General features: G+C 43.7%; 1 protein-coding gene across 2 annotated transcripts in view; it reads right to left on the bottom strand.

Annotated features, from left to right (window-relative positions):
* LOC126483846 (NBAS subunit of NRZ tethering complex-like) overlaps window positions 1–26,997 on the bottom strand; it is a 405,587-nt gene that overhangs the window by 313,963 nt on the left and 64,627 nt on the right. For both annotated transcript variants that reach the window (XM_050107060.1, XM_050107061.1), the window contains exon 11: window positions 21,263–21,451. In XM_050107060.1, the coding sequence (XP_049963017.1) occupies window positions 21,263–21,451 (189 nt within the window). The remainder of the gene's footprint in view (window positions 1–21,262; window positions 21,452–26,997) is intronic.

The raw sequence follows: 26,997 nt of genomic DNA, 5'->3' as shown, positions 1-26,997 counted from the left end.
ATTCATCTGTGTTCTCTCCTGAAACAGAAACTGATAAACAAGGCACATTTATTGTGTTAATTACCACATGTAGAACACTCCTGGAGTCCCAAGCTTCTGCATCACCTGAAAATACGCAATGAGTTGCACTGAAACAATGGAAGGTACTATAGTTTCATATAAGTTTTAATAATATAAAAAATGGCCATACACATAATATGAGGTCATGAGATACCAGCTTATTTAGTGTTGTAAAATGTTACATAAAGACACAAGGGAGGGGGGGGGGGGGGGGGGGGGGGGGAAGGACCAGACTGTGAGGTCATTGGTCCTTTATTCCCAGTAAAATAATTACACAAGGGAAAGAAGAAAAGAAAGGAGATGTACAACACAATAACAGGGGAAAGGAAGAACCAGTAGAAAGACAGAAGGACAACCAACACTACTATGGACAAAACAGGAAAAGAAACCGACAGAGAGAAGCAAGAGACAGGAAGAAGGGGTAAAAACAAGAGAGCTGATGACCGTGGCTGGCCGACCACAAGAATAAAAAGGAAAAGCCAACCACTCTGCGACACATTAAAACATCCACCCTAAAAGCATTAGAGTGGAGAGCACAAAGAGACAAAGGACATGCGCTAAAACTTATATACAATGATAAAACTCACCATCACGTATAAAACGTAAAACTAAATTAGCCAATGACGCGTTGTCAGCTAAAATTAATGGCAATGAGTCCGGTAACTGAAAAGTCCATCACGGGGCAGCAAAAGGAGGACAGCTCACCAAGATATGGGCCACTGCCAGTCAGGTGCCGCACCGACACTGAGGTGGGTCATCACGGTGCAGGAGGCAGCCGTGTGCCACCCAAGTGTGGCCAATGCAGAGCCAGCAGAGAACCACAGAGTCCCTGCAAGAGGCCCACATGGAGGACTGCCACACATTTGTAGTTTCCTTAATGGCACACAGTTTGTTGTGCATGCTGAGGTTATGCCATTTCGCCTCCCAAAGCCACAAAACCTTGTGGCATAGTACAGAACGCAGGTCAGCTGCAGAGAAGCTAACCTCCATAAGCGGTTTCTGTATAGTCTGTTTGGCCAGCCTGTCAGCAAATTCATTGCCTGGGATTCCGACGTGACCTGGGGTCCAGACAAACACCACTGAATGAGCGGACCATTACAGGGCATAGATGGACTCCTGGATGGTCGCTACCAAAGAATGACAAGGGTAGCACTGGTTGATAGCTTCTAGGCTGCTCAAGGAGTCAGTACACAGAAGAAACGACTCCGCAGGGCATGAACGGATGTGCTCAAGAGCACGAGATATAGCCATCAGCTCGGCAGTGAAAACACTGTAGCCATCACGCAAGGAATGCTGCTCAATATGTCCTCCATCAACAAACGTCAAGCCGATGTGATCATCAGCCATCGAGTCATTGGTTTAAACCACTTCATGGCCTCGGTACATGTGAAGAATCGAGAGAAGTGGAAGTGGAGAGCCGCAGGGTTAACCAAATCCTTAGGGCCTGTGAAAGGTCCAGGCGAAGCTGCAGCCTAGGTGTACAGCATGGAGGTGTACGTGAATGGACCTCAAGTATAGGTGGTACAGGCAAGGACTTCAGTTTGGAAAGAAGGGATCAGACACTAACTGCAGTTGGGAAACCTGATCTGGGCCACCGATGTGGGAGATGAACCACCGTTGGTGGGAAAAGGAGACCGTGATTCAGATGTGCAGGAGAACTACGGAAATGTGCAACATAACTGGCCAGCAGTTGTGCACGCCTAACCTGCAATGGAGGGCCTCTGGCTTCCACAAGGACGCTGGTCACCAGACTCGTCCTAAAAGCTCCTGTCGCTAGGCGAATGCCACTGTGGCACAATGGGTCGAGTAAATGCAACTCTGAGGGTGCCGCCAAACCATAAACCAGACCCCCATAGTCAAGGCGGTACTGAACAAGGGCTCTGTAGAGCTGCAGCAGCAAAGAGCAATCTGCACACCAGTTGGGGTTGCTCAGGCAGCGGAGGACACTGAGGTGTTGCCAGCACTTCTGCCTTAAGCTGGCTACGGTGAGGAAGCCAAGTCAATCGGGCATCAAAAACCAGTCCTAAGAATCGATATGTCTCCACTACAGTGAGTGGATCATCATTAAGGAAAGTTCTAGTTTTGAATGAACAGGACGACATCAACAGAAGTGCATAACACACAACATTGGGGCCGAAAACTGGAAACTGTGGGCTAGAGCCCATGACTGCACCTTGTGGACGGCTCCCTGTAGGTGCTGCTCAGCAACACCAGTACTGGTGGAGCAGTACGAAATACAGAAGTCATCTGCATACAGAGAAGGTGAGACGGACGGCCCTACAGCCGCTGCTAGACCATTAATGACCACTAAAAATAAAGAGACACTCAATACAGAGCCCTGCGGGACCACATTCTCCTGGATATGGGGAGGGAGGGGGGAGGAGAGGGAGGGGGGTGAGAGGGGAGAGGGAAGGGGGGAGGGGGAGGAGGGGGAGGGGGGTGAGAGGGGAGAGGGAAGGGGGGAGGGGGGGACTATGGGAGGCACAAACTTGGACATGGGAAGTACGAAGTGACAGGAAATTTTGGATAAAAATCGATAGCGGACCTCGGAGACCCCACTCATGTAATGTGGTAAGGATATGACGACGCCAGGTGGTGTCATATGCTTTTCGTAAATCAAAAAAGACTGCAACCAGATAATGGATCTGGAAAAGGCTGTTCGGATGGCAGACTCAAAGGACAAGATGATCAGTGGTAGAGTGACCCTGGCAGTAGCCACCGTCCTGACACAGATCAAATAGGCCACATAACTCCAGGACCCAACCCAACTGCCGACACAACAAACGTTCCAGCAGCTTACAAAGAACATTGGTGAGGCTGATGGGCTGATAGCTATCCACATCAAGTGGGTTTTAAGCGGGTTTTTACCGGGTTTTAGCACCAGAATGATGGTGCTCTCCCGCTGTTGCGATTGAAAGATGCCATCGCACCAGATCCGGTTGAAAATGACGAGGAGATGGCGCCTGTAGTCAGATGAGAGATGTTTTTTCGTCTGACTGTGGATCCGATCTGGCCCAGGAGCTGTGTTGGAGCAATGTGCAAGGGCACTGAGGAGCTCCCACTCTCTAAATGGGGCGTTATAGGATTCACTGTGGCGTGTAGTGAACAACAGGACCTTCCCTTCCAGCCGCCATTTGAGAGTGTGAAAGGCTGGGAGGGGGGGTATTTCTCTGATGCAGAGGCTCAAGCACATTCCTCAGCAAAGTGCTTGGCAATCGCGTTATCATTGGTAGATAACACGCCATTTATGTTAACACCGGGAACACCTGTTGGGGTCTGGTACCCGAAAACACGTTTGATCTTCACCCAGACTTGGAAAGGTGACGTATGGCACCCAATGGTCGAGACATATCTCACCCAACACTCCTACTTTCATTGTTTGATAAGTTGATGAATGCAGGCGTGGAGCCATTTAGAGGTTATGAGGTGCTCCAGGTAAGGGTGCCATTTATGCCACTATAGAGCTCGCCGATGCTCCTTAATTGCTTCAGTGACTTCCGGTGACCACCAACGGACTGCTTTTCCCCAGGGGCACCCTAAAGAGCAACGGATCGTGTTTTCTGCCACAGAAACGATTGTTGTAGTCACCTGCTCAACCATTACATCAATGTTCCTATGTGGGAGAGATTCAACGGTGACAGCAAAAGTTAAAGTTTCCCAGTCCCCCTTGTTTAAAGCCCATCTGGGCAGGCGTCCATGGGCCTGACGCCGGGGCAGTGACAGGAAGATGGGGAAGTGGTCACTACCACACAGGTCTTCATGTGCTCTACAGGGGATACATGGGAGAAGTCCTGGGCTGCAAATTGATAAATCAATGGCCGGGTAACTACCATGAGCCACACTGAAATGTGTGGCGGCCCCAGTATTTAAGAGGCAGAGGTCGAACTGAGACAGTAAAGTTTCGACATCTCTGCCTTGGCCAGTAAGCACAGTGCCACCCCACAAGGGGTTATGGGCATTAAAATCTCCCAAAAGTAGGAAAGGTTTAGGGAGTTGATCAGTCAGTGCAGCTAATAAATTCAGGGGTATTGCACCATCCGGAGGAAGATATACATTGCGGACAGGACTTTAGGACATAAATGCAAACTCCACCAGACACTCAATTATTGTCGCGACAGTTCCTGTAGTATCCCTTATAGCCGTGGAGGGTAGGGGCCCGCATTGCCAGGAACCAGGTTTCCTGGAGGGCAATGCAGAAAGCAGTAGTAAAGCTTAACAGTTGCCGTAGCTCAGCCAGGCAGTGGAAAAAAACCGCCGAAATTGCACTGGAAGTTGACATCTTGAGACTGGGAAGATATGGAACATTCAATGAAGCGGTTTACGCCTAAGGTCACCTGCTGCCACCGACTTTTTGGTTGAGCAGCATATATCCATTGTGTCTGAGGGTCCGGCGAGATTTACGTCCTCAGTGGAATCCAGAATCTCCGCCTCATCTGCAGACGCAGAGCTTGTAGGTAGCGGTGGTGTGGGTGCCACCACAATTCCCTTGGTCTTGAGGACCTTCTTTTGGAATTTCTCTCACTGCTCCTTGGGTTTTCCTGGCTGGGAGGACTTCACTGATTCAGTCTCCAGGACTGAGGATGAGCGTGAAAGCCCTACAACCAGCTGCTTTTGGGCTCTTCAGCCACTGGCGGGTAGCATCTTTCCCATTAGCAGAAACCAGGGAAGGGAGTGACCCAAGGAACCCCTTCCTAGTGAGATGAGCCGAAGAAGACCTACAGCTTCTCTGGCTCAGAAGTGGAGACTGATATCCCTGATGGTCGGGTGTGTTGCTCCTGAAGTAGGTGGTGCGGGAGCAACAGGGAGGGAAGTGACCCCCACTGTCAAGGGGGCAGGTGTAGTCTTCTGGTTCTGAGAGGCAACAGGAATGTGAGGAACTGATGGGGCGACAACTGTTCTTGTAGCGGCAGCCTAAGAGGAGGTCATAGCCACAGGATGTAGGCGCTCAAATTCTGTCTTAACCTCAGTGTAGGTCAGTCAGTCCAAGGTCTTATATTCCATGATTTTCCTCTCTTTCTGCATAATCCTGCAGTCTGGTGAGCAAGGTGAATGATGCCCTTGCAGTTGACAGATATGGGAGGCATGGCACATGGAGTATTGAGATGTGATGGACGTCCACAATCTCGACTTGTGACGCTGAAAGTACAGCATGAAGACATATGGCTGAACTTCCAGTACTTCAAGCACCACATTGGGGGAGGGATATATGGCTTGATGTCACAGCGATAGACCATCACTTTGACCTTCTCTACATCTACATTTATACTCTGCAAGCCACCCAATGGTGTGTGGTGGAGGGCACTTAACGTGCCACTGTCATTACCTCCCTTTCCTGTTCCACTCACATATGGTTCGTGGGAAGAACAACTGCCAGAAAGCCTCCATACGTGCTCAAATCTCTCTAATTTTACATCCGTGATCTCCTCGGGAGGTATAAGTAGTGGGAAGCAATATATTCAATACCTCATCCACCAATGCACCCTCTCGAAACCTGGACAGCAAGCTACACCGCGATGCAGAGCGCCTCTCTTGAAGAGTCTGCCACTTGAGTTTGGTAAACATCTCCGTAATGCTATCACGCTTAACAAATATCCCTGTGACAAAACGTGCCGCTCTTCTTTGGATCTTCTCTATCTCCTCTGTCAACCCGACCTGGTACGGATCCCACACTGATGAGCAATACTCAAGTATAGGCCGAACAGTGTTTTGTAAGCCACCTCCTTTGTTGATGGACTACATTTTCTAAGGACTCTCCCAATGAATCTCAACCTGGCACCCGCCTTACCAACAATTAATTTTATATGATCATTCCACTTCAAATCGTTCCATATGCATACTCCCAGATACTTTACAGAAGTAACTGCTACCAGTGTTTGTTCCGCTATCATATAATCATACAATAAAGGATCCTTCTTTCTATGTATTCCCAATACATTACATTTGTCTATGTTAAGGGTCAGTGCAATGTGTCACCCTCAAACACCAAGATGAAGGCACCTGTGGCAACCTTATTATCCCTCGGACCCCGATGGACATGCCGGATGAAATGAACACCTCGCTGCTCTAAATTGGCTAGCAGCTCTTCGTCAGACAGCAGAAGGTCCCTGTGGAAATAAAACCCTGGACCATATTTAAGCTCTTATGGGGTGTGCTGCTAACAGAAACATCCCCCCAACTTGTCACAAGCGAGTAATGCCTGCGACTGGGCAGAGGTTACTGTTTTGATCAAGACTGACCCAGAGCACATTTTGGACAAGCCCTCCACTTCCCCAAACTTGCCCTCCAAATGTTCAACAAAAAACTGATGCTTCATGGACATGAATGATTCCCCATCAGCTCTCATACATATGAGGTACCGGGACGAATAAGCTTCACTGCCATCCTTAGCCTGGCGTTCCTCCAGTAGTGTGGCCAGGGAAGGGAACAATTTGGGGTCATATTTCTTAGCATTGAAGTTAGACTTTGCCCACTTAGAGACTGCTGGCGGCAGCCCACCAGCAAGAGATGACGCACTATGCTTCATGGCATGTCATCTGCCCTGATGCCACCCATTCCGACCAGGGACCCTCCCCACGGGTGCCATACAGCCTCAGCAAGGGCCACCTGGCAGGATAACCAATGCTGGGAGTCCCGATGCCCCAGGGAGATGGGCATCTACTCCATGGCATACGGGGGGAGTTAACGACGCAGGCATCAGCAGAGCAATCCCTGTGCTGTCAAGGGGCTACAACCAACAGGTAAATGGCAGCCCCACCACAACAGACTGGATATGAGGTGCTAAGAAGCCCATGGTCATCATCATCACAGAACGCGACATTGCATAATGCATGGTGGAAAACGCACCCAGGAAGGTGTCCTCACCCAAGAGATAGAGAATTAGCGGGACTGCAATGAGACAACGAGAAAGTGGGCTAAAAATCTCAATGCACAATGGACACGATGCACCGTGTAGGGCGCCCTTCCGCAATTGGCTCGCTCTTTGGGAAAACTTAGAAAAATGGAGGTCAAACCTGGCAGGGGACCATCACATAAAGGCCAAAATGTGTGAGACTCCTTTTAGACACCTAAATGACAGGCAGGAATACCTCAGGCCTATTCTAATCCCCGGACCCACAGGGAGGCATCCCAACATGAAGGAGCTGCTTTTAGGACAATAACGATGATGATGAGTTTCCAAAAAATTGGTATGTCTGTTACTTTTAAGAAATTTAGGCAACATTCTGGAACTTCAGGAAGTTTTACTTTATATACGATAAACAGTAAAAACCTAAATCATAATTTCTTTTATTTATATTGGTGCTGCCCTGTTTTGGTTGTCATAACCAACATGTCACTAAAATTAATTTACTGACACCACATGAGGAGACAGTGCTCAGAGTTATTGTTCCTGCTACATGGTAGCCATCGTCAACTGCTCTGTTACTTTAGTTAGAAGAGAGAGAACTGCTTGCCCGTGCAGAGATGGCCACTGATGAGTGGCTCCAAGGACTCGCACCTGTGCCAAGAAACAAACATCCCCCCCTCCCCCCCCCCTCCCGCCCTCAAACACCACATCATGCGTAATGTTCATTGAGGAGTTTTCTTGTGGCTTGTGTGATTGGTGTAAGGGGTAACACATGGAGTAAATCTATAAGCTAGCATAGGTAAAAAGTCACTATGTTTGTTGGTTCAGGGGTGGAGTGTAGCTGGGCACACTTGGGCCAGAAGTGCTGTGAAGAGTTTCCTCCGCCCCTCCACCACACCTCCACCCTCATGCACACAGCCTGTACCACTGCACAAGGAGGCATCATTAAATATTGTTATAGTGCCCATTTTCTCGTAAGAAATAGAACTGTCACCAGCTGTTGTACTATCCGCAAGCATCTGAAGGTAACACCGTACGCTGATTCAGTTTAAATAACAGATCAGCTGGAGCAACACACTCCACAAGGATATGAAATATTATCACGGCTCCTCCACAGGTACAATGGGGTGTGTCTGCTTATCACAGGACAGACTCATGGGCAAGTTTGGTGTGGCTGATACATCATCATCTTTTTTGTGCCTTTGTCCCACACCGGTACAGTCAGCATAGTATATAATGAATTTGGCATGGCTAATTTATGGGGTGCCCAGATGTACTTCCTATTGCCACCCTGTAGCCCCTCTGAACAGAATTTGTGTACCTTAACACTGTCTGTGTAGTATTATTTATGTGAAAGTGAACGAAAATTTTCCAAATGTTTGTGAATTGCATAACTGAGGTGGGACTTGGGGACCAGCCCCGTATTCACCTAGTGGGATGTGGGAAATGGTCAAATAACCAGATCCCGGCTGGCCAGCTCACTGGCCGTCATTATTAATCTGTCTGCTGAATTTGATTCGAGGCTGGTGCAACTCCCCATACTGGACACAGTGCTTTAACATGCATGATTATTCAAACGGTTGGTTGGTTGGTTGGTTGGTTGGTTGGTTAAAGGGACCAAAGTACTACGTCATCGGTCCGTTTTTCCTCTAACAGATACGTCTACATGACTGTAGATCAGAGACAGCCAACCACGCAAAATGCAGGGGAAGAAAACCCCCAAGATCTATGAAAGGTCAACGATGGCGATACAAGGGACATCAAGGAGAAATTGAGACATCAGAGGAAAGGTAGGCAAGGCGTCCCATCTAGGGAGCAGCCGGAAGTCCTAGAAAGCATAGTGAAGTGAGGGGACGTACATCAACCTGTCCCTGCTACTTACTAGATACACCACCAGAAATTGTCTAGGAAAGGCTAGCAGAATTGACAGGGCAAGAAAATCACAGACAGCGTCTAACAGACCACGCAAGAGGAGGGAAGCAGAATAAAGGAGCATGTAGGGTGAGGACTGGACTGGACCACCAAACCCAGACAGCTGCAATCTGATCTGGACAGAGGACGCAACAGCGTGTTCAGCCTACCCCTCAATGGGCCGATAACGTTAAATGGATTTACCTTAAAGAGAGTGATAAAGGCCCCCATCATAAATAAAACATAAAACTATAGTCAGACACTGAGGCATCATCTCCTAGCACCAAGGGTAGTGAGTAAGGGAGATTGAGAGTCCAGTGCAGGGCAGCTAGGTTGGGACAGTCTAGCAAAATGTTGACCACCGTCGAATGGGAATCATGACGACAGAGGTGTGGAGTCCTTGTTACAGAGTAGATGAACATGAGTCAGCCAAGTATGGTCGACATGGAGCTAGCAAAGGATAGTAGAGTTGAGCGAGCGGCCTGCATTAAGGAGCTCCACAGATTCGTAGTCCTTTACCACCTGTAGTTTGTTTGGTGAACTCAGAGTGAGCCGTTTCAAATTCCAGATTCCTAAAACTTGATGGCATAATACTGACTGGAGATCAGTTTCTGTAATATTGATCTCAAGATTCGATTTACTGGTAGCCAGTTTGGCCAGGCTATCAGTAAATTCATTCCTCAAAGGATCCCGATGTGGCCATGGGTCCAGACGAAGGTCACTGAGTGTCCACATTGTTCAAGGGCATCCAGGAAATCCTAGATGGCAATGACAAAGGGGTGGTGAGGGTAGCACTTGCAAACTGCTCAGGGAGTCGCTGCAGATGAAAACAGACTCACCAGTGCAGGAAAAGATTAGCTCAAAAGTACAAGAGATGGCTATTAATCCCACAGTGGAAAAACTACAGCCATATGGCAAGGAGCACAGTTCAGTTTGCCCCATGTGGGTATAAACAGTGCCCATGAGACCAGCAACCATCAAGCCACCAGATAGATGACTTCTGAACTCCAGATTGCACCACAAATAGGGAAAAATGGTGACAGAGGGACTCGGGAGGAACTGAGTCTTTCACACCTTGTGGAGTTCTGGACGAGAGATGCAACATGTGGGGCCGGAGAAGAGGTGGAAGAGGAAACAACTGGAGTTCAGAGAGGAAGGACTGGATGTGGATTCCGATCATAATCCTTGATCTGTGCCACCATTGTGGGTGATGGATTTCCATGTTTGGAAAGAGGAGATGGTAGTTTGGATGATTGGGGGAGCTGTGAATGTGTGTAGCATAACCGACAAGCTGTTGATGGCACCTGATATGCAATGAAGGTGCCCCAGCCTCCATGAGTAAGCTGTTCATACGGCTAATACGGAAGGCTCCTGTCACAAATTGAACCCTGCAGTGCTGTATCAGATCCAGTACCAACAATTCTGAAGGCGGTGCCCAACAATATGTCAGACCCCCATAATCAAGATGGGATCATATCAGAGCTTTGTTAACTTTCAAACAGGTAGAGTGACCCGCACTCCAGCTGGTGTTACTCAGGCAGCAAAATGTATTACGGTGCAGCCAGCACTTTTGCGTAAGCTGGCAAATATGGGGACTCCACAGCAACTGAGCATCGAAGACCAGTCCTAAAAGGCGATAAGTCTCCACTACATTGAGCAGTTGGTCATTGACATAAAGGTCTGAGTATGGGTGAGCAGTACAATGTTGACAGAAGTGCACAATGCTGAAAACCGAAAGCCACGGCTGAGGGGCCATGCCTGCAACTTTCACATGGCAGCTTACAACTGATGTTCAGTAACACCCACACTAGGAGAGCAATACTAGAGGCAAAAATCGTCAGTTACAAGGAGGGTGATACTGAGGACCCCACAGCTGTTGCTATACCATTGACAACTACTAGAAAGACAGGAACACTCAGTACAAAACCTTGTGGGACCCCATTCTCTTGCATAAGAAGGGTGGGGGGGACTGTGGGAAGTACCAACTCGAACTTGGAAAGTACAAGGCGACAGGAAGGTCTCGATAAAAATCAGGAGCTAACCCCAGAGACCCCACTCATGTAAGGTAGCACGGATGTGGTGCCGCCGTGTGGTGTCATTAGCTTTTGCAGGTCACAGAAGACAGCTATAAGATGTTGACATCCAGCAAAAGCTGTTTGGATGGCAAACTCCAAATAAACCAGATTAGAATGGCCTTGGCAAAAACCACCCAGGGATGAAGCCAGAAGACCCCAAGACTCAAACAGCCAACACAGGTGCTGGTTCACCATGTGTTCAAGCATCTTACAGAGAACATTGCTAAGACTAATTGGGTGATACCTGTCCATCTCTAAAGGGTGCTTGTCCAGTTTGAGCACTGGGACAATGATGCTTTCTTGCCATCATGATAGAAACTTGCCCTTGCTCCAGATGCAGTTAAAAGATGAGAAGGATATGACACTGACAATGCAATGGTAGGTGCTGGATCATTTGGTTGTGGATGTGGTCTGGCCTTGGGGCTGTATCAGGGCACTAGACTATGGCACTGACCAATTTATGTTAGCTGAATGGACTATTATATAGCTCCAGGTGGCATACAGCACAAGATAATGGCTTTCACTCCACCTGCTGTTTTAGGACATGAAAGACAACCTCAGATGCAGATGCTCGGGTATAGTGCAGAGTGACCGAATCTGGGTCAGCATAGACAGCACCATTTAAGGTAACACAGGGTACACCTACAGGTGTCTGGTATCCATAGAGATGTCTGATCTTTGCCCAAATCTGCGAAGGGGAGGTACGCAGTCGAATAGTTGAAACATATCACTTGCAGCATCCTTGTTTCCATCGATTTATTAGGTTGTGGACCTGTGCATGGAGCTGTTTAAAGACAATAAGGTGCTCCATTGATGGACAGCGCTTATGAGTGTGGACAGTCTGCCTACAATCTTGAATGGCCTCTGTGACTTCTGATGACCACCAAGGTACTGTCTTCTGTCAGCGTGGGCCTGAGGAACAGGGGATCGCCAAATCATCTGGCAAAAGAATGGCTGTAGTTGTATTCTGGACTGCCTTGTCAATATATCCTCACAGCAGGGAGCTAAGGGCGACAGCACAGGTAAAAGCAGCCCAGACAACACTGTTGAGAGGCAACAAAAGAACAACACTCAGGGAGGGACAGGAAGACCCAGGAAGTGGTCACTACAACACAGGTCATCATGGACTCTCCAGTGGATGGATGGGAGAAGACCACAGCTGCAAATGGAAAGGTCAATGGCTGAGAAAGTTCAGTGTGCTACAGTGAAGTGTGTGGGAGTATAAACATTAAAGAGGCAAAGGTCAAATTGCGCCAGTGAGTTTCTGAGATCAAGATCTTTACCACAGGTAGCAATTGCGGTTCCACCCCACAAAGGGTTATGGGCACTGATATCATCCAAGATTAGAAAAGGTGGGAGGTGCTGAGAAACCAATGCAAACAATACATCCTGCGACACTTCACCATTGGGAGGAAAGTAAACATTGCAGATGTTAATACCCTGAAAAGCCCTTATCCAAACAGCCATAGCCTCCAAAGTTGTATCAAGAGACACAACTTCAATATAGAGTGCCCAGAATATAAGTGCAAACTCCACCTGACACCGTCACAGATAGCATGATCCTTATAATATACCCAGTACCCACGAAGGGATTGGGTCCACTATTCTGGAAGCCAAGTATCCTGAAGGTCAATTTAGAAGGTGGGGGAAGTACTTAAAAGAAGATGTAGCTCAGCCAGGTGGTGGAAAAAACCACAATTCCACTAGAGAATAATTTTTCAATGTACTGTGAGGCCATGAAGGAACCACAGAAGCAAGTTATGCCCTACGGTCACCTGCTGCCACAGGGTGAGGGGTTATGGCATCAATACACATAGGTTCCAGTTCAGTCATATGGTGCGAGCCACAGCCTCAGGAGCCGAAAGAATCTCCATCTTGGCCACAGGAATAAAATGGGCATGATCTGCTGGCAAGGGGGCCACTGAGATATCCTCCTTCTTGGAAGACTTTTTCTTATATTTCCTCTCCTTACAGGATTTCAATGATTGTGAGGGCTTCTCTGAATTAGTTTCAGGTAAAGACTATGACCACAAAGTGCTGTGACCAGCAGCCTATGGCACCTTCAGCCACTGGGCTGAGGGACCCCCACCTGCCACCTGGTGAGAGGAGCCAGAGGAAGGTGATTAGTCACCCACTGGGAAGCGGAACCAATGTCCCTGGTGGGTGGAAAGCCATTGTTTCTAAAGTAGGTGTGGGGGGGCAAGCAGCAAGAAGGGAGCCCCCAACCAGGCATGGTCGAGCTGCCCTGAGGGCCCATCATAGGACGTGTAACAGGCAAGAGTACCATCGCCGAAGGGGGCAATGTGATTGCAGCTGTAGCTCACAACGCTGTTTTACATGCCACGTGCAAACGCTTTTATTCGTCTTGGCCTCTTGATAAGTTAGTTTGTCCAGATTCCTGTAGTCTTGTAGTTTCTTCTCTCTCTGGAAAACAATGAAATCTGCTGAGCAGAGAGAATGGTGCTTTCCACGATTGACAGACGGGTAGAAGGGCACAAGAATGTTCACATGCAGCACTCATCCACAATCTCTACAGATGATGCTAGGATTTCAAAGTGAAGACATGTGCCCAAATTTCAGACCCTTGAAGCACCGCATGGGAGGGAGGGAGTGGGGATGAGAGGGATGGGACATATGGTTTCACATTGCATCAGTATAGCATCACATTGACCTTTTCAGGCAAACAACCAAGGTTAAGGGACTGGTAGCGGTGCAATTGTCTTTTGGCCCCCTATGCTCCTGACGGACAAAGTGTACAACCCATCACTCCAAGTTGGCATGTAGCTTACCATCAGATTCAAAGAGCAGGTCTCAGTGGAAAATGATGGCCTGAACCATATTTGGGCTATTCTGGGGAGTGGGGAGTGACAGTCACTGGTATGCCACCAAGCATGTTACAAGCGAGCAGTGGCCCTGACTGAGCAGGAGATGCTGTTTTGATCAAAACTGAGCCACTTTTTGTTTTAGAGATGGCTGCCACTTCCCCAAACTTGTCTTCTAAGTTCTCCACAAAGAATAAGGTCTTTGTAGCCAAGAAGGAATCTCAATCAGTCCTTTTGCAAACTATTGGAGGGACTGAAACTTGCTGGCAGATTAAAACTGTTGTGACTTAGCAAGACAGCCAAGTCACAACGAGAGGAAGCCGAAAGGCACGCGTTAAGCTCACGCAGATTGGCGTGAGGTCTGGAACAGTTAACAGGAAATGATAACTTAGAAAATGGACGCAGTTGCTGTAATACTTAACTTTAATCCATATTTGTAGAACATCGCTCTTGATGATACATGCTTCACAATATTAATTATCAAAGCTATGGCACCTTGCTAGGTCGTAGCCAATGACTTAGCTGAAGGCTATGCTAGCTATCGTCTCGGCAAATGAGAGCGTATTTGTCAGTGAACCATTGCTATGAGCGTTGGCTGTACAACTGGGGCGAGTGCTAATAAGTCTCTCTAGACCTGCCGTGTGGTGGCGCTCGGCCTGAAATTACTGACAGTGGCGACACTCGGGTCCGGCGTATACTAATGGACCGCGGCCGATTTAAAGGCTACCACCTAGCAAGTGTGGTGTCTGGCGGTGACACCACAAAAACTGTGTGCCGGACCGAGACACGAACTCGGGACCTTTGCCTTTCGCGGGCAAGTGTTCTACCAACTGAGCTACCCAAGCATGACTCACGCCCCGTCCTCACAGCCTTACTTCAGTCAGCACCTCGTCTCCTACCTTCCTAGAGTACTAATGATATTTACATCTCTGCTTGACTGTGACCATGTACTTGATCAGGAGTTGCTGGCACCTGACTCTCAAAGGTGGGACATCCAGTCCTGCAATGAGAATTGAATGGATTTGTGCAAAAAGGCTTTTGTATCTAGTTTTATTTCACTATGGTGTATATGGTCTAACAACTGAATTATGGATGGTGCTGTTTAATAACAAGTGACACATTCATAATGTAAGAGGGATTTTTTTTCATACAGTTAGCCATTAGTTGGCATAGGTGAGATAACCAATTTGGTTGGTTGTCAATTAGCAGACCTAAAAAAAGCAAAACTGTTCAACAACCTGTAGCAGCTGATCTATGTAAAGATCACTGTGGGGATGTGCTGATCTGAGTCTGTATGGCATGAGATTTTGCTAGTGAGAAATAATACCCATCATTCTGGTTCCAGTCATATGTCTTTTATATAGTTTTCTGAAGTTGACACTCCACAACGTGTAATAGTGTACAGGTGTAACATAAGCAGAAACCATCAATGTATAGTGCTATAGGCTCCACAAAAGTTAAAGAGGATATTCTGCTACCTGCAGAACCCCATTCTCTTGAATGTATTGACATCTAGGTAATGTTCACACTTGGACTCAAAATGAAATGATCATGAAATCAAGACCCTAAGCTGTTGCCAGGCACTGATATACATCATCAACGGGGACAGTTGAAAATGTGTGCCCCAACCGAGACTCGAACCCGGGATCTCCTGCTTACATGGCAGATGCTCTATCCATTTGAGCCACCGAGGGCACAAAGGATAGTGTGACTGCAGGGATTTATCCCTTGCACGCTCCCCGTGAAACCCACATTCCCAGCTTAATGTCCACACACTACATTCGTAGTGCCCCTGCCCACTACACTTATTACTCGTGGCAGACAATCTTACCGAGACCTGTAAGATTTTGGGCAATGCGTGTGCATCAGCACAGAAGAAGGCCGATGAGCCTTAACTATATAAAGATGGTCCAACTGATAAATAGTTCTCTTTCAAAACTGGCTGACTTTACGTAATGTGAATAAAATTTACTAATGGCATGTTGTATTTTGCACCTGTTGAAAGTCAAAGAATGCAGAAAGCAGCTGTTAGCAGTCAGCATATTTGTCATGGACTGCAGATTCCAGGATCAGAATATGGTCAATGGTGGGCAGGGTGTCTCAGAAACCATGTTGGAATTTAAAACAAGATTTTTTAGAATCCAGGCACCAACAAAATTGCCCAGCCTTTCAAACAATTTACAGACACTGGCTGTTGGACAAATTTGACTGCAGTTATTTCTGTATGTGCATATTTCCCAGTTTTAAGATGGGCATTATGATGGAAATACTTCCTGCCATATTCGATTAAAACCACTAAGTTATTATTTTTACTTATTGCATCTGATGGTGTATAATGCTGACATACGTAAGTTCACAGTTTTGTATTTATTTACAAACAGACACCCATGCAATTGCATATGACATGATGTATGCCAAGAACAAAAACACAGAAAATATGGCGGAAACAGACATAAAAAAAATAAAAAATAAAAACAATACAAAAAACCATGCTGTGATGTGTAGTAAATAAGGTATCATGAAATTATTGACAAAAAACAATATCTGGAACCAAACAGCACACATGTAATAATATTTTACACTGTTTATAAAGGATTCTATTTTTGCATGTTTTAGAATCAAAGAAACCACTGGTGATGGCGATATTATTGCTGAAACTAGTTTGGGAATAAATAAATAACAAAAGTGCTTTGCATCAAGGCGTACCCACAGTCCCATATTATTGTTTTCTACACAAACATGGACCAATGGAAGAATTCAAAATAAAATTATTGATTGTGCACTGTGTTGGATCATGGGGGAGTATTCTGACACAAATCTGAAGGGCTATTGAGTCCCTATTAATTAAAAAGGCATAACTTTCTAGGTGTAAGGAGCACAAGCATAAAGTGCTGCATTTTGCCAGGCATTGATGATCTGTAAAGGTAGTGCAATGGCTGCTCAATGCAGGCGTTTCTGCAAGATGTGCTGCTAGATGTTTCATTATATTCAGGGGACTGTTGCTAATGTCTCCATTATCAGAGATTTCTGTATGCAGGCAATGGCCACAAATGCAGCAGAGTTTATATTTTATACATGAGAGGATCAGGTGTGTACTCTCATTTTTAATTAAAAATGTGCTTTCACCCAGTCATTTAAATGATATTAAGTTGTTCATTTGTGTGTTGTATGTACAGCTTCAAAATGCTCTTCTACATTCTGTAATGGCAGCTGCTGCTTCCTCAGACCGCCATGGTATGGGCTTCCATATAGGAAGGCCCAAAGAGAAGAAGATTATGGTGTGATTTGCTCTACACTTTTTCAGGTCCAACTGAAATGTATTCATTTTGTTCTCATCCACTGAGCTACTGCAATTGCAGAACTGCCATGATTGCTGTTAGGTTTTTTTGATGATCATGAATTAGCTGAGACAGCCTTCTCAGTACATTGCACCCACTGATAGCATATACCAGGAGATGGTAGCTTCTGTAGTTATTCTGACTGAGAATAAGCACATCACATCATACCTGTACATTCATGGATTCACCTCAGTTTTGGTCACTGAGAGTTTTTATTTGCTCTCATGGGGAAAACCTACGATGGATGTTTGTAATGAATTTACAGAGACGAGTTACTGGAAGCTAGGCATAATTAATCTACAGCTAGGAATAAGGTGTTTTATCAAAGACGGTGATGATAATTAGGTTACTAATGCCACTATGAGAATTAATGTCTCTTAACTTTTGCATGAGAGTGAATATGAAAGTCACCAAAAAATTACAAAAAAATTATATTAATTTTGAACAAGTTCCTTACATATTTGTAGTTCCTTTTAGTTTTTTCCAACGGTGTCAAATGGTTACACATCTACAACCTTTAGGCACAGTGCTTCTTGGCCACTGTCTACCATATGGTTACTGCCCTCATTCTTATACAGCCATATGGTACAGGCTATGATGTCACCATTGCTCATTTCGTTACTGTTCAAGGGAAGGTTTTTGTCTCGCATCAGCCACATCCACTTTAATCTCTAGATGGCCAAGTTTCATGCTGTACTCAGTTGCAAAACACCATCTTTATTGATGAAATGTTATCTTTATTGGTGGTATTATCAGATTTTTTTATACCTATATTTTCTTTAATTATATTCTCCCAGAAACTGTTGACATTCCTGCTGACAGAAGTGTCTTTGAATCTTATTTCTGGCTCATTTTCCAATGTTTGTTCAGCTACTGCCAATTTCTCTGGATAACATAATCACAGACATATCTTGTATTCAATCCAGCATTGTTCTATTGTCTGCCCAACATAATACTCTCCATTAATGGCTTACCACAGAAAACTGTAAGATAGTGTTAGCATAGCAAAACAGATGGAAGGCTAAAGAATGTAATGGAATAGCTTTCTTAATGTGCAGCTTGCCCAAGCATTTAATGCTGTGCTACATTTCCTCCCTGTAGAGGTACACAATATATAAATGCATAGTCTCTCTGCAATATGACCGAATACAGCCTCAGAATGTGGCTTTTACCAGATAAATGAGTGTGTGGAAAGTGTTACGGCTGGCAGAGCAAGTGCATAACAGAACTGTGCCAAACTGAACAGCAGAGCTCTTGTTACAATCATATTACAATCTTTTAAGCCAAAAATACGATTTTCAATACACACTTAATCCCATATATGCTACTCATGTTGCTATTAAGATGCATGCTCAGTTTTATGTGCACCAGAGACAAATAACATCATAAATATTTCATAATAGGACTCCATAAATGCAATGTACTGCAAATTCATGCTCTACATTTATATTCTCAATTGTAAGACAATAAGTGACTACACCTTGTGATTTTCTTGTGGTACCAGGATTAAACTAACACAGTTAGTTATCTCTTCCATAGTCAATACAAAGGTCTAATTTAAAGAGCAAATCCAAAAATTGCTCGTACAGCAGACATTAACTAATAAAATCCTCACATTTACCCTTGTATGATTACTGCATGCATGTTACAGATGTTTATGACAGTAAATGTTAGCAGATTACATATCTAAAACATGAGAACACAAAAGAAGCTAGAAGAAACAAAATAGTAATTCCAGTTCAATAATAATACATTTGATTTATTTCCTATGTCTCTCCTATAGTTCAATTCTTTTATCTTGGCGGCTCGCGCATGCCCGCCCAGACGTGGGAGATTGCTGAGTTGCCAGTTGCACACGACGCACGCGCCAATAGAAGCAGCGCCATAGTATAGCACAGTTCGCAAGCTTACGTTTAGGGGGGAGCGCGCAGTTCATGAAGTAAAGCCACCACGGCCGCATTAACCCTTTCGCTGCTACAAAGACGTGCTCTCTGCATTCCGCACTGTGCGCGATTTTGTCACTGCACTGCTCGCCTGTGCAGACACATCGTGTTCTGACTGCTTTGACACTCTTATCATTCTATTGCACAAAAATTATTTGGCCCAAAGTTAGGTTTTTACACATCTTCTTGACTGATACCTTCCCCCCATAAATGACTTAATTTTGTTTCGATGTTCAACGCAGTTATTATGCAGCATTAAATATAGTAAACCATTGCACAAAATTTTGAAGAGTTTGCAGGGGTAAAAGTCCATAGAGTATACTTTCCGTATGGTTGATTTTAGTTGCCACAATGTTGAGAATGAAATGTGGACAAGATACCTAAATTTCATATAAAATTTACTGTATAATAATATCTCATTTAAGTACCACATAGGTGTCGTATGTAATATTGAGAAATATTCCGTCTTTCGCGACTGTAACAAAAGTTTTATTTACACTGAGCACATTTGGCTTTATTTTAAAGCACTTCAGTCAATCAAAAGGTAGTAGACAAAATACATTAAACAAAACTGTGGACTTACAAAAACATTAGGACTTGAATATACCGTCTATCAGTGAAGCGCTCTGAGCTATGTCAAATACAAACATCATTTATTTGCTAAAACACTGATCAGCCAACACAAACATTGAATACTGTGTTACCGCAGCACAAAACTACGAACGGTGACTTGGCAATGGAGGAGACAAAATACTGTCCACTGAAGATGCTTCAAAAGAGAAAAACACGCCTGGTCTAAATAAGTCGCTTATTACAGTTGCAGAAGAGGAATATATTTCAGTACCATTGGTAAAACTGTGACTGTGGAAGAAAAACAAGAAAGAGAACATGAGTACCATTGCGAATGTGCCATACCTTTCATTGATTGAAGTGCTTTAAAATAAAGCCAAACGCGTCCGGTGTAAATAAAACTTTTATTACAGTCGCGAAAGACGGAATATTTCTCAATATTACATACGACACCTATGTGGTACTTAAATTAAATGAGATATTATTATACAGTAAATTTTATATGAAATTTAGGTATCTTGTCCACATTTCATTCTCAACATTGTGGCAACTAAAATCGACCATACGGAAAGTATACGCTATGGACTTCTACCTCTGCAAACTCTTCAAAATTTCGTGCAATGGTTTACTACATTTAACGCTGCATAATAACTGCGTTGAACATCGAAACAAAATTAAGTCATTTATGGGGGGAAGGTATCAGTCAAGAAGACGTGTAAAAATCAAATTTTTGGGCCAAATAGTTTTTGTGAAATCGAATGATAAGCGTGTCAAAGCAGTGGGAACACCAAGTGTGGTGCGCAGGCGAGCAGTGCAGTGATGACAAAATCGCCCACAGCGCGGAATGCGGGGAGCACGTGTCAGCAGCAGCGAAAGGGTTAATGAAGAGACAAAGCACTAGAAATTTCAAAAAATTGCATTCAAACGAATATAATTCGTGAAGTAAGGCACTTCGATATTGTTTTTAAATAATGAAAATATTAAACACCGCACAAGGTTTGAACTCATAACCTTTCGCATAGAAGCCAAACACCTTAACCGTTACGCTATCGCGGCTCGTCAGCCTACAAGATGCCAAGAGGACTCTAACACGACACGCAAAATACTGACAAACACTGTTGGTATAACTATGAATTACTCACGCTTCGTCGTAGTACAATAGGAAATAAACAATTACTGCTGTTCTTTATTGAGAAAAAGCAGTATAAAAGAAAGTCTGCTATCCAGACATTGCTTTTGTTCTATTACTTTATTTATGACTGAACGTTTCTAAAACTGAAAACACTCGTCCGTGCTCTGCACTGCAGTCGAGATCTGGCAACGTCGTTCTCTGATCATTGGCTGACTGTGTTTTGTGACGTCAGATGCGCAGAACGAACCTAAACTCGGCTGCCAACATAAATGACGCGCACTTTAGTACTTTAAGGAAGATACCAGATAAAAAAGTGTCACATGTAACAGTCACTTGGAGGATTATGAGATTTGTCTTGTATAGATTTGTTATGTTCAGTAAGTTCTTGACAAATTGTGGTTATATTGAGTTATACTAGTCATGAGCAAACCATACAAATCAATAAAAACTACAGAATACTCAACAAGCAGAAGAACTGAAAACTTATACAAATGATTAAATATAATTTAAAACATTTAATACTTAAAAATTATTGTATTCTTATTTCATCTATAACTTTCGTAATACCTTTCTAGCATAAAGTTCTTCTGGTGTGGTACTTTTCAGACCCAAAAGCCTGTATGTTCTATAGAGCAATTTCGGTTTTCTCCTTCTTGGTTGGAATCTTTCAATGTCTGTTATCATATACACACCAGAACGTAAAATATATGCAGATTTACTCAAGAGTGAACTTTCTTCTTCATCATCACTGCTCTCCTAAAACAATAATTGTAAATATCCACTATACACAGACTGTTTATAAAAGGAAAGTTAAAGCATATACTAATGTGAGTCACGTTAAACAAACTGAAACAGAAATTTCAAGACAGTAAACCTAGCAAAAATTATATTGGGTCTGAAATTTTAGAATAAGGGGGCTTCTTAAGTAAATGAGAACAATTAAGCAATGAAAATGGTGACAAACAGTAGGCAGGAGAACTTCAAACATATAGCAAACACATGAAAATCAACACTAAAAAGCTACAAAAATTATTTTTTTTTAATCCATATTTTGCAGCTTCAAACATGACTGTATTCAATACACTGGAAGTATGAATTTAAAAAAAAAAGCCTTCGGTCACAACTTTTCGTGTATCATTAGATAAATGCTGCATTTCAGACCCTGTAGGCTCATCATCAGGTGTTATTTGTCTTAATACATGCTTTATTCTTTCTCTTGAATGGAATGAGGTGAAATGCATATTACTGTCATAAAAGGTTTGATGTTAGGTTATGAATTTCTTAAGTCAAACGTGGAAAATATGTGCAAAATAGTGGGAAAAATTAACAATGGGAACTTACTACATAAAGTGTTTTTAACTTTTTGACGCCATCACAGATTATTTTCTCCATCCTGTTCATACAGAACACTTCACTCAAGAGTCATAGTTGCATACACATGTTTATAAACACTTCAGAGACTTTTTGTGGATGGTGTGATCAAAGATGAATTTATTCATAGTGCCAGAGATCTAATTGTTAAACAATTGGCATATGCAAGGAATACCTTTGGAACAGGTCTTTAAAATTACTTAAATAACTGTGCCTAGCAAAATCTGTTAGTTCATTTAACATAGATGCTGATTTTTTGATTTTGTGAAGGTATATCTCCAGTTGTTCTAACAGATTTATGGTCTTACCATTGGCTTCATTATGAAATACTACCAAATTGTTCTCTAGTCTGCTAATGACATGTTTTTTGCAATAACTAATTTTTTAAAGTGATTGAGCCTCAAGACATTTACATGTTTTTGAAAATGGGTCTTGATGGGTCTTGAAATTTCTGCCTGTTTTCCCTACATAGTAGGCAGAACAACTGGGGCATGATACTTTGTCCATTCTATTGCTGTTTCATGTATGTTTATTTTATTTTATGGTATGGACAAGTAAGTTTCCTAACTTACTGTTAGTTGAGAATGCAACAGCTACCCCTTTTAAGGTCAGCTATTTTTTGTGATATGGGATCCAGGTATGGGATACTGGCAAATATTTTCTCTTCTTTCACAGTGTGGCCATTTGTGTAACTGTTTGAATTGTCAATCATTTTGGCTGTGTAGCCATTGCTTATGGCAATGTTCTTCGTTGTATCTATCTCATTCCTGAGGCTGTTTTATTCTAAACCAAGACAATGTATTCTGTGTAGCATGGACCTAAATGAAGCATGTTTCTGTGTGGTGGGATGGCACGATCAGTTGTCCAGTGTTATGTCCGTAAATGCCTGTTTTCTGTGTATGCTGGTTTTGTTGGTGGCTGGTGATTTTAAGATCCAAGAAATTGATGCTTTTGTCGTCTTATGTTCTACTGTAAATTTTTTGTTTTGGGGGAGAAAAACTGAATCCCGCTAGTAGTTCTTCAATCTCCTGAATGAGATTTTCACTCTGCAGCGGAGTGTGCGTTGATATGAAACTTCCTGGCAGATTAAAACTGTGTGCTGGTACAGCACTTGCCCACGAAAGGCAAAGGTCCCAAGTTCGAGTCTCGGTCCGGCACACAGTTTTAATCTGCCAGGAAGTTTCATATCAGCGCACACTCCACTGCAGAGTGAAAATCTCATTCTGGAAACATCACCAAGGCTGTGGCTAAGCCATGTCTCCGCAATATCTTTTCTTTCAGGAGTGCTAGTTCTGCAAGGTTCACAGGAGAGCTTCTGTAAAGTTTGGAAAGTAGGAGACGAGGTACTGGCACAAGAAAAAGCGGTGAGGGCGGGGAGTGAGTTGTGCTTGGGTAGCTCAGATGGTAGAGCACTTGCCCGCGAAAGGCAAAGGTCCCGAGTTCAAGTCTCGGTCCGCCACACAGTTTTAATCTGCCAGGAAGCTTCAATATCCTCTTTTTTTTTTCATCAATTAGCTGCAACATATCATCAACATATCTCTACCAACGTTCTCTGGGAATGTGGGTCTCACAGGAGGCGTGCCAGAGATAAATCCCTGCAGTCGCACTATCCTCTGTGTCCTCAGTGGCTCAGATGGATAGAGGGTCTGCCATGTAAGCAGGAGATCCCAGGTTCGAGTTCCAGTTGGGGCACACATTTTCAACTGTCCCCATTGACGTATATCAATGCCTGTATGCAGCTAAGGGTATTCATTTCATTGTATTGATTTAATTGTAATTTCATGTACATTTCAGTCTCCTTTCAGTAGCGTAAAAGTAAGCATAATACCAATGTTACTTATTACATGCATATTCCATCACGTGGGAGATGCTGAAGGAAGACGTTTGTCAGGGTAAGGGTGCAGCGATTGTTGCTAATTGCAAAGGACAAGCGTGGGCATGCAGAAATGGAGGAAGAGGACTTACAGAAGCGTTACAGGGATGAAGTTACAGTTGTCCAAGCATGGTTGTTAGAGAGGGTCAGGACTCCTGTGCAGTGAAGTTGCTGCTGGGTCGGAAAACGGGAAAGGATTGTGTGAAAGAGGTGATTAGGCCACAGCTGTGCTTCCAGCAGGTGGAGGCACTCAAAATTCGAAAAAGTAATAGTAAAATACAGCTGCTATGAACAGGGGTAGCTCATGGCAGGGGAAAGGCTGGATCTGGACAGGAGTGGAATGCTAATAAATGGGACATCAATGAAAATAATGAGACCTAATTTCCATCTATTTGCCACAATTTTGGGAATAACACATCTGAGGTTTTTACAGCATCAGCTGTATTGGCCAGAGGGAGACTTGACAGTGTTACCAGCCACAAACCTGACTGCTTTGAACAAGGCTTTAGGACCTGAGTGAATTCAATCTGTAGACAAACTCTTTACTGGGCATGAAGGGCAAATCTCTGTGGAGACATTAATGTAGCATGTGGATCAGTACACTCAAAACCAGTACCAGAACGAGACAATATTGACCACTGTCATACCGAACACCACAATGACATTTACTCTGAAGCACAGTTCTTGTTTACATATTATGAAACTGACAGTTGCTACTCACAACATAGGAGAGATGTCGAGTCACAGATAGGTACAACAAAAAGAGCTTTTGGCCAACAACGCCTTTGTTGAAAAAAGACGGAACACACACACACACACACACACACACAACTCTGGCAACTGAAGCAGACTGTGGTCATGTGTGGACGAAAGCTCATTTTGTGTAAGTCTTTTTGTTGTGCCTACCTGCGACTCGGCATCTCGCTATATGGTGAGTACCAATTATCCTTTTCATAATACTGTTACATTCCATCCTGGATTTTCCATTGCTTAATCTTGTTTACATATGCAAGAAGTGTAACACGAGGCAAACATTGGATCAAGCCACTGCTCAAATCCTGCAGGACTGGATTCTCAGAGCCTAAGAGGTAGCAGAGGGAACCATAACTGTAAGTTAAGGTAAGCTAAAAAGGAACTGCCACAGCTTACAATAAGCAGAGCATAACTAAATGTAGTAGTAAGAGCATTTTTGAGTGAATGAGTGAACTAGAGCCAACTTGGCCAGCCGCCTGAGAACTTGTCACTCTGGTTTGCATAAGGATAATCTAGCTCAAGGCAATGCAGCACACTGACTGTGTTTGGTCAAAAATGTGCAAAGTTGAAAATGAACTGCAGCCATGCCAGCCAAAGGCAAGTGCACGTGTTATACTTGCACTTTAGAAAATATAACACAGCCTTTGCAATGCTGCAAGGCAAGGCAGCCTGTCAAGGCTGAAAACAGCTGGCAATGCAGTACCCAATCGGTAGATGCCCTCGGCCTTTCCATGCTACTGCCCACCGAAATGTTTAGCATATGTGCCGCAAGGAATAGCAAAGACCAAACAGAGCAGCTTGAAAGCATACACCATATTTTCCTGTTTATAATATGAAGTTTTTTCCCAAACTCATCATTGGAAAAATATGGGATCATCTTATATTCACAGATTAAACTGTTGCTGTGAAGGTCAATGTTTTTACATTGTTTAATAGATTAATATGGGGTCATCTTGCACTTACAGATGAAGCTTTGACTGTTGAGATTTTGTACAAATTTATTTTGAAAAATCCAGAAAGGTAGTACTTTGCAAACAATACTTGAGTTTGCATAGTCTCGAGATTTCCCAATGAGCTGAAGCAGTTGATACAGTATTGACTTTGTTTGAACAATCACATGACATTTGACTCGCAGCGCCAATGCAAGAGACACACAAGAAAATTTACAATTTTGTGAAACACAGGAGGAAATTACATTAAATTCTATCAACTCAACAAACTTTTGTTGTATCTGAACAGGTTTTCAGTACAAGCTCTCATACATGTATGGATATTGTAGACAAACATTTATGCTGGTTCTCAAGTAAAGGTAACATTCACAAGCGAAAATCCTGTCCTTCAAAAACCATTACTTTATTTTGAACTCAGAGTCAATATTTTATTGATTATGAGAAACTGTAATGTTTAACCAAGAAGGTTGCAAATGAGAAATTCGGTTGCTGTTCATGTATTAGAATACTGGAGAAATACATTACCACTTTTAATCAGCTTTAGAGCAAGATTATGACATTAAGATAAAACAAGAAAGAATAATCCAGAATTAAAACTCTAACAGTCACATTAGACTGACTACAACTGTTATCGCAAGAATAATTTACAGTGGAAAGACCCATCGTGGAGAGAGTACCAACAGACATCACTATATTGCAGGATGAGCGGAAGTTTGAGAATTGGACTGAATTGTGACTGCCACCTTTTATTTACATATTAGTTGCTGCTGTTATATATGATCTGCACGCTAGAAGATATTTCCATCCATGTCTCACTGTTGTGCAAGCACAACACTATGGAATGTGATGCCAGCTTGGTGAGAACTACAATGAGTGTGGGGAGGGAAGTGTATGCAGGCAGTGAATTTCATCGTTGCAGCCAACCATGGGAATGTATACTGCATACTTTGGCTTTTTATGAGCATGTAACATGTTTAAATTGCAGTTTGTCTGAATCCATTTGTACTCAGAACTGAATTGATTGTAAAACTGCACAAGTACTCAACAACAGCATACATTTCAGCTAAACGATCAGACTGGGGTCAGTGGCGTACCATGTATTTCAAGCAGAACTTTTGTCAGCACTTACTATTAGGTATGACGAGAATGATAGGGTGTGGGTGTCAGTTGCTGGTTGTATAAAGCCAATGAGAGAGCAGCAGGCAGACAATAAGTTTGGAAACAAGAGACAATGTAACATTCTCAAGTCAATATAGAATCAAAATGCGCCGAGCATTCAGAAAAACGAACAGCTGTGATCTCAGGTCGCACTATAACCACACCCACAGAAATTGCAACTTATTCAGAAAAAGCAG

The sequence above is a fragment of the Schistocerca serialis genome, chromosome 6 (assembly GCF_023864345.2).
Source record: "Schistocerca serialis cubense isolate TAMUIC-IGC-003099 chromosome 6, iqSchSeri2.2, whole genome shotgun sequence".
Lineage (NCBI taxonomy): Eukaryota > Metazoa > Arthropoda > Insecta > Orthoptera > Acrididae > Schistocerca > Schistocerca serialis.
This window is presented reverse-complemented; position numbering and strand designations above follow the sequence as displayed.